The 11,874-nt window shown below is 37.4% G+C and overlaps 1 protein-coding gene across 2 annotated transcripts in view; it reads right to left on the reverse strand.

Moving 5' to 3' along the window:
* LOC306886266 (SH3 and cysteine-rich domain-containing protein-like) overlaps window positions 1-5,836 on the reverse strand; it is a gene marked incomplete at its 5' end in the record, with an annotated part of 30,049 nt that extends 24,213 nt beyond the window's left edge. Inside the window, 2 exons of one of the 2 annotated variants that reach the window (XM_079443231.1) lie at window positions 1,121-1,475; window positions 5,464-5,836. In XM_079443231.1, the coding sequence (XP_079299357.1) occupies window positions 1,121-1,475; window positions 5,464-5,571 (463 nt within the window). The remainder of the gene's footprint in view (window positions 1-1,120; window positions 1,476-5,463) is intronic. The other variant, XM_079443230.1, reaches the window with a different exon arrangement.
* Window positions 5,837-11,874: the final 6,038 nt, after the last annotated feature.

Genomic DNA, 11,874 nt, shown 5'->3' on the forward strand with positions numbered 1-11,874 from the left:
AAAATATACAGTGTTTATATATTAAATATATTTATTTATAATATAAATGATAAATATAGACGTAAATACATGTAAATATTTTCAAAATATATACTGTTTATGTTTGTATTTATATATACATATTAAATATACACAGAACACACATATATTATGCAAAAAAAATCATAATAATTGTATGCGATTAATTGCGATTAATCGTTTGACCGCACTACGTATTGAAACAGGACATGTAGTTGGGGCTTGTCCTTTTTGTTTAAATAGCCACTGCTCTGCAGAAACATATTCTGCTATAATTTTATTATAACTCAGACAAAAACTTCTAAACAGCAGCATTCGAAAGGAGTCATCAATATTTTTGCAGCAATTTCCAAAGAATAAAAAAAAACTTGGAGTTTATAAGATTTAAAAAAAATCAGCAAAGATGCATTAAATTAGTCAAAAGTGATGTGCAGAATTTTGTCCGTGCAATAATAAAAGGACAACTTTTCACTTATAAATAGTCTTAAATCTCATTTTGTTAAAAACAATTGTGAGCAAACCGTCTCGTGAAATCAGTATTGTGACTCGTATCGCATCACGAGTTGAGTTAATCATTACATCCCTAATTTGTACTGTATTTTTTAACAAATAAACACAGCCTTGGTGAGCATAAGAACATTTCTTTCAAAAACATAAAAAAAATGTACCAACCTCAAACCAGTGAACAGTAGTGTATTTGTGCTACTAGTTTTGTAAGCTTTTAGGAGTGCACTCACATATGACCTCAAATCTAATAGACATTGACTTACAGCCACAATAATTCGATTTTTATCTCATGGAGTCTTTAACTCATTACGTCGCGCCACTCTATCATTATTCACCGCTCTTTAAATGCTCAAATCATTGTGTTTTGGCATCATCCACAGTATCAAAACATTAGTGTCTGGTGGCCGGACAACAGATGGGTAATAGAAAATTTTAGATTATGCCTTCAGTCATCTAATCTATAATCATTATGTTAGAGATCAAAATAGCCTCCCCTGTCTAAACAAGCACAAACACAGCTTTGTTCTTGCGTTTCCTCTGTAATGAGATTGCAAAGCTGTCGTCAGTCACATAAAGATAAAACACGTCTTCTTACCTACAATCATGTGGTTGCAGACGTCACAGAAATGGGGCTTCTTGAAGATGTGCTCTAGAAACGTGTGTGCATTGGGGTCTGCTGGGCGGGGGTCCCGGGATGGAGAACAGATTGTGATGGGCAGGTTGCCCGGGATGACAGTGGGCAGTGGAGGGGGTGGTGGAGGAAGGGACATCGCTGGGGACGCTGAGACAGACATACCGATGGAGCTCAGATGACCTGTGCTGCTGCTGACATCCGAGAGCAGTTCGGTTTGAAACTTCACATCCTCGATTGGCCGTTGGAAAAAATTATCTGCACTTTTGCTGCGAAGACTCTTGGTCTTGAAGGATAGTGATCGCTTTAGCCTCTGCAGCTGAAACAAACATAAAACAGAGAACAAACTGCATCTATTAGCATCTGATTTAGACAAATGCTCAACCCCATATGACGTAAACAGCCCCCAGAGCATTAAACTCTGTGAGTGGGTGATTTTTGATGCTTGGCAGGTGTCAAATGAGGGCATTCTCACTGAAACAGCCTCCAGATGATTATACGAACTCTCCAGCCATCATATGTTAACCTAACTCAGCAAGGCTAAAATTACAGATTATTTATGTTCATGTAACTCACTGAGCATCAAAAGGCTTAATGAAAGAGAAATGAAGAGAAAGATGGGCTGTCATGTCTCTTGGTACGTAACCTCTTTGTGTGGTGCACATTACCCATGATATCAGTCATATCAGTCATACCCTCTAAATGAGGTGACAACACCCACCAGGATCATCTTTGCCTACTAAAAATGTCCTTAAGGCCACAGTAACCTGCACTACCTCCCCAAGTACTGTGTGTGCAAAGAAATGCTATTCAAATCAGAATAAAAATTAAAAGTGCACAACACTAAAGTTTAGACAAGGGTAGTCATACAACTCAGCAAACCACATATTTAAGACTGGGAAGAGGAAAAATTATATTTTAACAATCCTCATGTGTATATATATATATATATATTTGCACACTTTATTTTAAAGTCCAATTCTCAATATTAACAAACCATTAAATACAATGTTTGTCTCAATAAACTACAAATTTGCTGCTTATTAATAGTTAGTAAGGTAATTGTTAAGTTTAGGTATTGGGTAGGAATAGGCATGCAGAATATGTGCTCTATAAGTACTAATAAACAGCCTAATAATAATAGGCATGCTAATATGCAACTAGTTAATAGTGACAATTGGTCCCTATATGGTAGTGTACCCATATGTATATATATATAATAGATAACTCCAAGACAGCTATGAATTCATAAACACACTTTTAATGGAAAACAATGACAAATAATGCAAATTATTATCAAATTGGTTTATAATTTTCAACCCCTGCTATCTGTTTTACTTTGCATGACATAAAAACATGTCAACAAATGTAAGGTTTAGTGACACTGCATTAGTAGCCTGATCAAGCAAGTGACTGTCAGGTCTAAAACTCTTATCATGGCCCTAGGCCATCCTTATGGTGGGGGACCTATGTGTGCGGTTTTTTTTGTGTATGTATTGTATGTGTGTGTGATATCTTGCCCATTTGGACAGTTCTCTCACATTATGTATCCACCAATGAGAGTAGAGGATCAGTGCAGTGTGTTTAGTGAGCTGCATGCCTGTGTATGATGATGACCTATTGACCTCTGATGGCCAACAGAGAGCGATTGATCGATTAGTCCCTCCCTCACCGCTCCTGTCCATCAGTGCTCATAGTTCACTCTCAACTTACAGGCAAAGTCACTTGCAAGCAGCTCTTCTGCCTGAAATCCCTGTGAATAACATCAAATGAGTTATTAAAGTGCAAATGCTGTTTGTTAAAAATTGGTTTTAAGTACTTACTGACATATACAAGGCACTTGCTTTGTAGCAGAACTAACTGTATAAAAAACAAGCTATCAAAAAAACATTGCCTTTGTTCAAGTCTCACTTTGCCTGACAGTTACAATAAAATTAATCAAATAGGAACACACACACAAATCAATGCCTGAGACTACAGCTTGAAAATGCACATGTCTGGGTTTCTGTTCTGCCAGAAAATCCCAAATCTTATACATCTATTAGAAATCAATTCTGCTGCTGTCAGCACCAAATGTGTGTCCTGCTCTACCCTGAAGGACAACTCTGAGATATGGAGCTGATTAAGGTGGAAGTCAGGTATTTTTCAGCACAAGATTACTGTCTTTAGAGAAAAAGGGACACATTTTATTAGGCCCGCTTTACTCGTAACACATTTTTATCTTATCAAACACAAATTAATACAAAGCAATCAGACACATAGTGGAGACCAGATACACTGACAGATTAAAAATTCACTTTGGGTTTTAGTCATAAAAGGTGTTCCTGGATCAGTTCAAGGTGCCATGTGTTCATGAATATGTTAATTGAGATAGCTATAGCCTAATCTTGGTTTAGTAATTTAGCTCTAAAATGGTTGATAGATTAGCAAATAAAATCCCTGATAATTATGAAATTCTCTGATTATTGGGCCCAAGTTCTTCTCTAGAAGTAACATCTTCATTATTTCTCTAGAAATAGGTTCAAACAAGAGATGTAAAACCCTGCAAGATAATTTCACTTCTTACTAAAAGCCTACTGCCTCTTGGAAATCTTTGAAATGCAACCAGGAGATTAAATTATGAATATATGTTTTATTTTGCATATATTCTTTTTTTGCAGTCTATTACATCCTTATTTGGCATACACTCAAGTGAATTCTGCAAATTTGGACAACCAAAAGAACTGACATGAAAACTAGCCTTTGGTCATAAATCATAATGTGGTTTCAGATTCTTTCCATTTCAAAAGGAATTTTCCTTTTTCAAACAATACAAATTTATGATCTGATTAAAAACATTTCCACAGGGCTTCAGTAAATAACATCAAAGTAAGTAATCCCCCTGCTCAAAGTAACAGCTCTCAATTACACACAAATCCCTCAAGACTCATCCGATGAGTGAAGGCAACATTTAACACCATAATGTCATTGATAATGTACAAATTTAAACTTTCACACTGTGTTTTCACACAAGTGCACACATATTGACTGAAACAGCATTTATGGGAAGGAGCGGAATGACAACGTAAATTTAAATAATGAATCAGTTTCTGAATAACTACATAAATAAATAAAGCACTACTTACCGCCTTGCAGAACTAAATCTCTACTGATTTAAAGACAATAAATATAAAAAATTCCCAACTGGCATAGAGCTCTAAAAGCACAGTGACCCGTCCAACATTTAAGGGCTGAATGTAGAACTCTGGGCCACAGATGACCCCGAAAAACAGATGAGCTCAAACTCAGCACTGATGTGACAAAACACCACCTGCTATAACCTCTCACATCAGATCTTAAACCACACACAACAAATCACACATCAGGGTTGAACTGAAACTATTTTTTATTATTATTATTACAGCAGTATCACAAATTTCCTTTTGCAAAGCTAACTTCAACTAGGTCTCATATGAGCCCTATTGCAAATAAACAACTTAATATAAGTGATAATATTCCCAGTGTGGGATGGTTTCTGAATTTGTATTATTTTGGAGATATGCACAGTGTTATTGTTGGACATAAAGCAACAGATGCATAATAATTAAATATGATCAAAGATCATTTGAATCAAATATTTCGTTCTACTTTAACAGGATAGGTGAATACCTGACCGAAAACTGGACAGTATGAGAGCCAGAGGAGTGTTGTTGTAATAACCTACACGGTGAACATGACAGTAGAAATGACTCTGTGTGAAAATAAAAAAATAACACTGCAAATAAATAAAATAAAGTAAAATTTCACCTATGTCTTATATGTAAATGACAGAACTGGTCCATCTGTTGTGTTTGTTAGCCTATAGTTTTATATAGGCCCATTATATATTCGTTTACAATCTGATTTTAATGTTACTTATTTGTTCACCATTTTGAAATAAAATATTTTAAATAAAACAAGGTTGAGCAAGGTGATAGGGTGGCATAATTATTTGAACAAGTAAATCTGTTTAGCCTGCCATAATAAATGTAAGTTACTAAACTAAATGTAAAACGCCCTGTTAGTACACCTCTAGTAGTGTTAGATTTGTAACAACGACACTCTTTGTATTTGACGATCACACTTTACGCTTTACACGACGGAAAGTGATAGCCTCCTTCTACTTCAATTTGCAGCAGACGAGCAAATTAACATCATATCAATGTTTAAGACATATAGCGGCAAAATCAGACGCTATAACAACAGTCGGTCTCTGCAACAGTTAAAGTGGGGAAAGACGCGTAAACCGCGCACTACATACATTTCTGTGACTGATGCGAGTTTCAAACCTTTGACTCCTGCTGGCTGATGGATGAGGGTGACTGGGGCTCACGGTGCTCCCGTTCGTTCTCCTTGCCCATCGTGTCCTCCTGGATCATGTTCGCTGGCGGAATCATGTTGATAACAGTTGAGCAGCACCAGTCTGTCTGGTATGTCTGGGCACTAGCCGCGCTCTACATGTTGAGTTGAGCTGGAAGTTCTAAACTGCCGATTCGCTGCGAATAAATGGTGTAGGCTACTATACCGCACTCGTCTATCGACTTTCCATCAGTTCGTATATTGCATAGTGGAGACGAAGTCCGCTCGAGAGGAACTCACTTCATTAGAATCAGGATCGTCCAGCAGACTGACTGGATTTGACTGTCAGGCTGTGGATCAGCCAATCAGAAACCGCTATAGGAGGAGTTCAGATCTGATTAATTTCCATCCTTTTTTTAAAATGGATCCAATTTAGATTTTTAGTGAGCAGGCGGGCTGTTGTCACATCACACATATTTTCACATATTAATTATGAATCTAAAAATTTTAGCGTTAATGGTTAGTGCTATTGCTTTTGTTCTATTTCTGGATTGTATCTAGAATGCAATTTATAGGGGGTTTGGAGAGGATCTGTCTTTGAAGAAAAGAAGTTATTAAAGTTAAAAAAGACATATGCTATTCTTTTTACATATGTAGGATTTACAGTCAGGGGTGTTTCAAACAACATTTCTGTACATGTCAATATTAATGTGCGTCCCAGTTTATGCACTATTCTTTTTTGTTTTATAGTATGAATAATTTGAGTAGTGTGTTCACACTGAAAATCCCAAAAAGAAAATGTGCACTTTAAATACCCAGATGATGGGTGAGCAGTGCACAAGTAGGCCAACGTAGTTTAAATGCATATTTGGGACACAATTTTTGATTACAAGAGTAAGGTAAATGGAGAATTTGCTTTGCTTTATAATGATAAAAAATTTATATTATGCATTAATAAAATGTCAATATTTTTCACTTTTTAACACAAATATTTCACCCAAAAAAAAAAAAATATATATATATTTTAGACATTGAAAGGAAAAAGAAGGAAAGGACATGACATGTGTCCAAGTATTGTGTGCGATACTTGGAATTTGTGCTCTGCATTTAACCCATCGAAGTGCACAAACACAGCAGTGAGAAGTGAACAAACACACACAAATACACACACACACACCCGGAGCAGTGGGCAGCCAATACTGCGGCGCCCAGGGATTCAGTGCCTTGCTCAAGGCTCTCACCTCAGTCGTGGTATTGAAGGTGGAGAGAGTGCTGGACATTCACTCCCACCACCTACAATCCCTGCCGGACCTGAGACTTCGAACTCCGCAACTATTAGGCCACAACTGCCTACTGATTGTAACAGACTAAAGACTTAGATAAAAAAAATAATTATAGTCTATATAAAAAAGTCTACAGACTAATGTTTCATGTGCCACCTCTACAATGCAAAGGTAATAAAAATCAGAACCTGCTAATTTATGTTTAAAACATGAAATTATGAATTTTAAAACGTGAAATTAATGAAAATAAAAAAAATATTATCACAAAACCTATGTGATTTTCCTGTATGTAAATGGGCCACAGAGCCTGCTCAGAGCAACTCTGCTGTGTAAAGACACCAGATGCAACTGTTTGGAGCATTCTGGAGTTTTGTATATCATAAATATCTTTTAAAATATAACATTCTGTTTTGTCAAGGCTGTTGGTCTGATTAATTCTCATCATTATTTAATTAGTCTCACCATATGTGAGAGATTCTTACATCAATATACTATGAGCTGTTGGATGCAGGGCTCACAAACATTCTGCCGTTTTCATTCATTCTAGAAATCTCCAGTCAAATCCACTTAATCCCATCATTTATTTTCACAGATTTTGGCAAAAAAATAAGCAAGAATGACCAATGGAATGTGTTACAGTGACATCAGATGTAGAAAAAAGATATCCATCAGTTGTGATGGCAACAGATGGCATCTCATTCTTATGAGAGAAAGAATAAGAGAGCAGTGGAGGAGAGTGAGGAAGGGCTGTAATTTTCACCCCCAGCTGCAGAAGAGGAGTGAAGGCCACAGGGATGGAAAGCAGGGTCTTAATTATAGAGGGCAGAAGGGTTTTACTCTATTAGTTTTTTCAAGATCTTGCATAGTGACACCAGTATTTACCAGCATCATCTTCTCCTGGAGATTTCAACTTTAATCTGTCTTTATCTGACTGCTGCTGAATCTCAAATATCTTGATAGGCCACATATGCCAGACACATTTCTATAAACTGATTTGTAATTCTCTACTAGTAACAGGGTTTCTAGTTTATCTCAATTGAAAGGAGGGTTAAATTATCATTGTGCTTACACATCATAGCTCAGACTCCCTCTCCCCAATATTGACCATAACATGATGAATATTTGTATTTGAGTACTTTTATGGGAGTTAAATATGTGAGAGTCCTTCATAGGTTAAGCCAATCAAAGCAAGGTCAGATCAATTCCAGAATAATAAGCCCATTTTAGACGAAGGAGGAAATGGCACTTCTTCAATCATTTCTCAATCAAACATTACTCTGGGAATCATGATGTACTTTTCAGACTAATGAATTACATCAGCTGTGAACACGCTTCAGTCTCTTTCAGCAAATTCCTCCTCGGTCTAAAATAAGCGCTTCATCTGTTGGTTACAATATGACATATGAAATCACTGCTCAAACATTTTCCCTAGTGCTGAGTCTATACCAACAAAGTGATAAGAGGCAGATTTGGCATTGCTTTGAAAATAAAATGGCTTCGAATCAGTCAGATATCCAAGCATAAATAACTGTTTTTTGATCTATGCACTTCCTTCTGAGCTGATACCTTAAAATAGTGTTGATCCGTCTCTAAATATAACCATGGCTCACGTTATATATGAATTCAACAATGTCTTTTCTTGTCATCTGTTTTACCTCTGATCCCTGCTAAGTTTAGCATCTGAATAATGGACTGAGGTAATTGCGCTCGCTGCTTGTTTGTCAGATGACTCAACATAAACAGAGAGAGAGAGAGAGAGAGAGAGAGAGAGAGAGAGAGAGATAAACAGACAGACAGACAGAAATCCACTACGACACTGAATATTTAATGGCATCCCACATAAGGTGTGACAGCAGCATCATAAAACAGGAGATGATCGGTACAGTATCTCAATAGTCTGATCAGTACAGTATCTTCATGCTCTGTGATCCTAATGATCTGATCATGATGAATATCGTACTTGATATTCTCCATCCTCAAATCAGTTTAATGTGACATACAAAATTATGGTCATTTACTTGGATTTCATGTCAGTTCAGTGCACAGCCTCATTGAACCGTCACTCTCTCCATCTACTGTTGAAACAAAAACAGAGGGAAATCTTAAACTCTCAGAGTAAGAGTGTGATGAAACTGCTTTCCGGGTTTTCCATCTGTTCTGTTCGGAGCTCCATATGAATCATGGAGTCACAAACATTTGTTAAAATGCCTTCAAGGGAAAACGCACACACACACACACACACACACACACCTCTGCCAGTAATGACATTTTATTCTAATCGTTTTCACCAGGGCTGAAAGATGAAACAGGTCGCCATGCTTCTGCTCTAAAACACTTCTAGATGAAACTACATGAAAGCAGGGAGCAGAAAACAAGAACATTTTAAGGTAAACATACAAATATTAAATGCCACACGCATATCCAGATGCCAAGAGAGAATATAAAATGCAAATTCTGTGTGATATAGTAGAGTAAAAGCTAAAAGCACAAAATCTGAAGGTACTGATAGAAAAAGAGCAATACTGCAAAAACAACAGCTGCTCATCCACAAACACCTCTACAACACAAGCCCAACACACAATCCAGCGGCCTCAATGCACAATGCAATTCAATGAACAATAAAACCTAAACACACAACTAAACAACCCCGACACACAGTTAAAGAAGCTGAACACACAATACAACAACCCCAACACACCATATCCTCTAAAGCAGGTGAAGGTCTAGCCTGTGCGTAGATGAGATCAAATGAGAAAGATAGTTAGAAAGACAGAGCAGATATTACTGGCTCCACCAGAGGGCGCTAGTCCTGTGAGCTCCTTGACCCACAACAGTGCGCGTGAGACGCAAAATAGTCCAAAGGTTTGTTGATTTGATAAAACATTCACTGATTCCTTTCTCCAGTTGTCAAAAATTATTTTGCATAAATTACTGTTTTAGGAGATTAACAAAATAATGACCACACATGTTGTGAGCAATTTGTTTCACAAAGAGGATGAAATTAAACAGTTTAGATGTTAAGCTGAGCTCGATATGAACTCAAAACAAGACGCCCACACGGTGAACAGTGTCTCTAGTACCACTGTTAGAGAGTCGGAACAGCAGGAAAACTCGGGAATGTGCTAAATGGATTTCCTGAGAAGTTCTCCAGAGCATTAGTTCCAATTAAACCGCCCCCTAATGAGGGATTTAAGCCTGCATCCCAGCAGGAAAGAGAACAAGTTGGGGAGGAACGGGGGCTGGGAGTCATGACTAACACTGTAAAGTCTTTCAAAGGCCGTCTCTGATTCCTAATATGCTGGGGGGGTTCTTTTCTTTTTAGGGCAGGTTAATATATTTTCAGATTGCTTGCAGTGTTTGCAGATATGTGTGGGCTTGTTATGTCCTATGGCAGCAGGCGGCCCCCCAGCAATAATATCTGGCCCGCACCCGTAGCCAGATTATTTTGATAGCGGCTGGTTCTGAAATAGACAGCAACAGTTACTCACAATCAGAGTAAGTGAGCAGAGCGGTGTGAGTGAAGCAAGGAGCGGATTTTTTAAAAGTCAGAGCAGCCTGGTTTTCACTCGCTCCATCACTGCTCCATTATGAGTACAATTCATGCCAACGACCCCTAATATAACTGCAAATTTAGCAAGAATTCACAAGTTAAACATATTTAGCTAGATAGATAGAAAAGGGTCACTCAAATCAGAAAGAATGATGACTGCAGAGGACATGAGCGGGAAGTTATAGTTCTCAAGGAATTTATATGTTCCTTCTGAATATTTTCAGCTGACAGCTGACTTTTTTTTCTCTCAGAATTGTGTGATTTAAACTCGCACTTGCGTGTTAAAAAGTTATAGGCAAATTCTGAGATATAAACTTGCAATTCTGAGAACATATGTCTTTTTTCCCCCTCAAAACTGGACTTTAACTCGCAATTGCGAGTTTATATCTCACAATTCTGTGGGGGAAAAAAGTCGCAATAACCTTTTTTATTTTTATTCAGTGGCGGAAATGGTCTTCCATAGAACTGTGAAATTTCAAACATAGGGAAATACTTTAGACACGGAGCGTGTTGCTGATGTGGAGCGTGGAGTGATTATTAAATGCTCGGAGCGCGGAGGGGAAATTGTGAGTAGCATCTGCCTGCAAAACCGGAGGCTGAATTTTCAGGAACGCAGTCCTAGGACCGCATTTCTAGGACCCTAGGTTTTAAGTGACAACGCCACCTACCGAATAAGAGGACCAGTGAAGATGGATGATAATCACAGTGTGGGTCTCAAATGTGAATCAATTTTTAAAAACAATTGTGATGCATTTCATTGGAAAGTTAGCGTAGCCGAAGTGATTGTGATTTGCTAAATAGTCTTGCATTACGCATTTAGCAGACGTTTTTATCCAAAGCGACTTAACATTGCATTCAAGTTACAGTTTTTACATTTTTATCAGCTCTTGAATGCATAGCCATCATATATTAGCCTCTAATGCTGTAAAATGAATTGTTAGCACATTCATTTAATGAAACTGTTGCATGATAAGCCTGTGTTGACTTATTGACAGCACAATAAACTGTAGCACGTTCGTTGTGAAAGCTTGTTAATTACTCATTGTTTTTCCATTTTAATCATGTTAAAATAATCTTAATGTTTTAACTGTCACGTGCTCACAGTCAGCCTGTTTAACGTTACCCCACAATACATGTTATGAGTATGTCTCTTCATTTTGACATGGTTTTATAATGTTGGTTGAGACATGACATTTTAATAGACAACAGAGGGGCCATCATAATAATTCACAGTTAGATTGTGTCATTTACTGTGTACTGTACTCTATATGAAGTGCATAACAATATGATGTATTGTGCATGTTTCTGCCCTTTCGACCCCTACTGTATATTATACCTTATGCTATATTTCAATTAACAGTTTTCTTTTGATAGGCCATCATATATGGCCTGGCTGGGCTTTAGAATTGGTCTCTGCAGGATGCTGAGCAGGCCTTCCTCCCTGGTCTTGATTATCATCACAGTTAAGAGTAGAAAATTGAATTATTTTTACACAATGTCCAATGTATTCTTTTTTTAAGCGTTAACAGTATTTCTGTTAACCTAGCAGTGATTATGTTCTCCATTTA

This window comes from Barbus barbus (genome assembly GCF_936440315.1).
Source record: "Barbus barbus genome assembly, chromosome: 20".
NCBI classification, from domain to species: domain Eukaryota; kingdom Metazoa; phylum Chordata; class Actinopteri; order Cypriniformes; family Cyprinidae; genus Barbus; species Barbus barbus.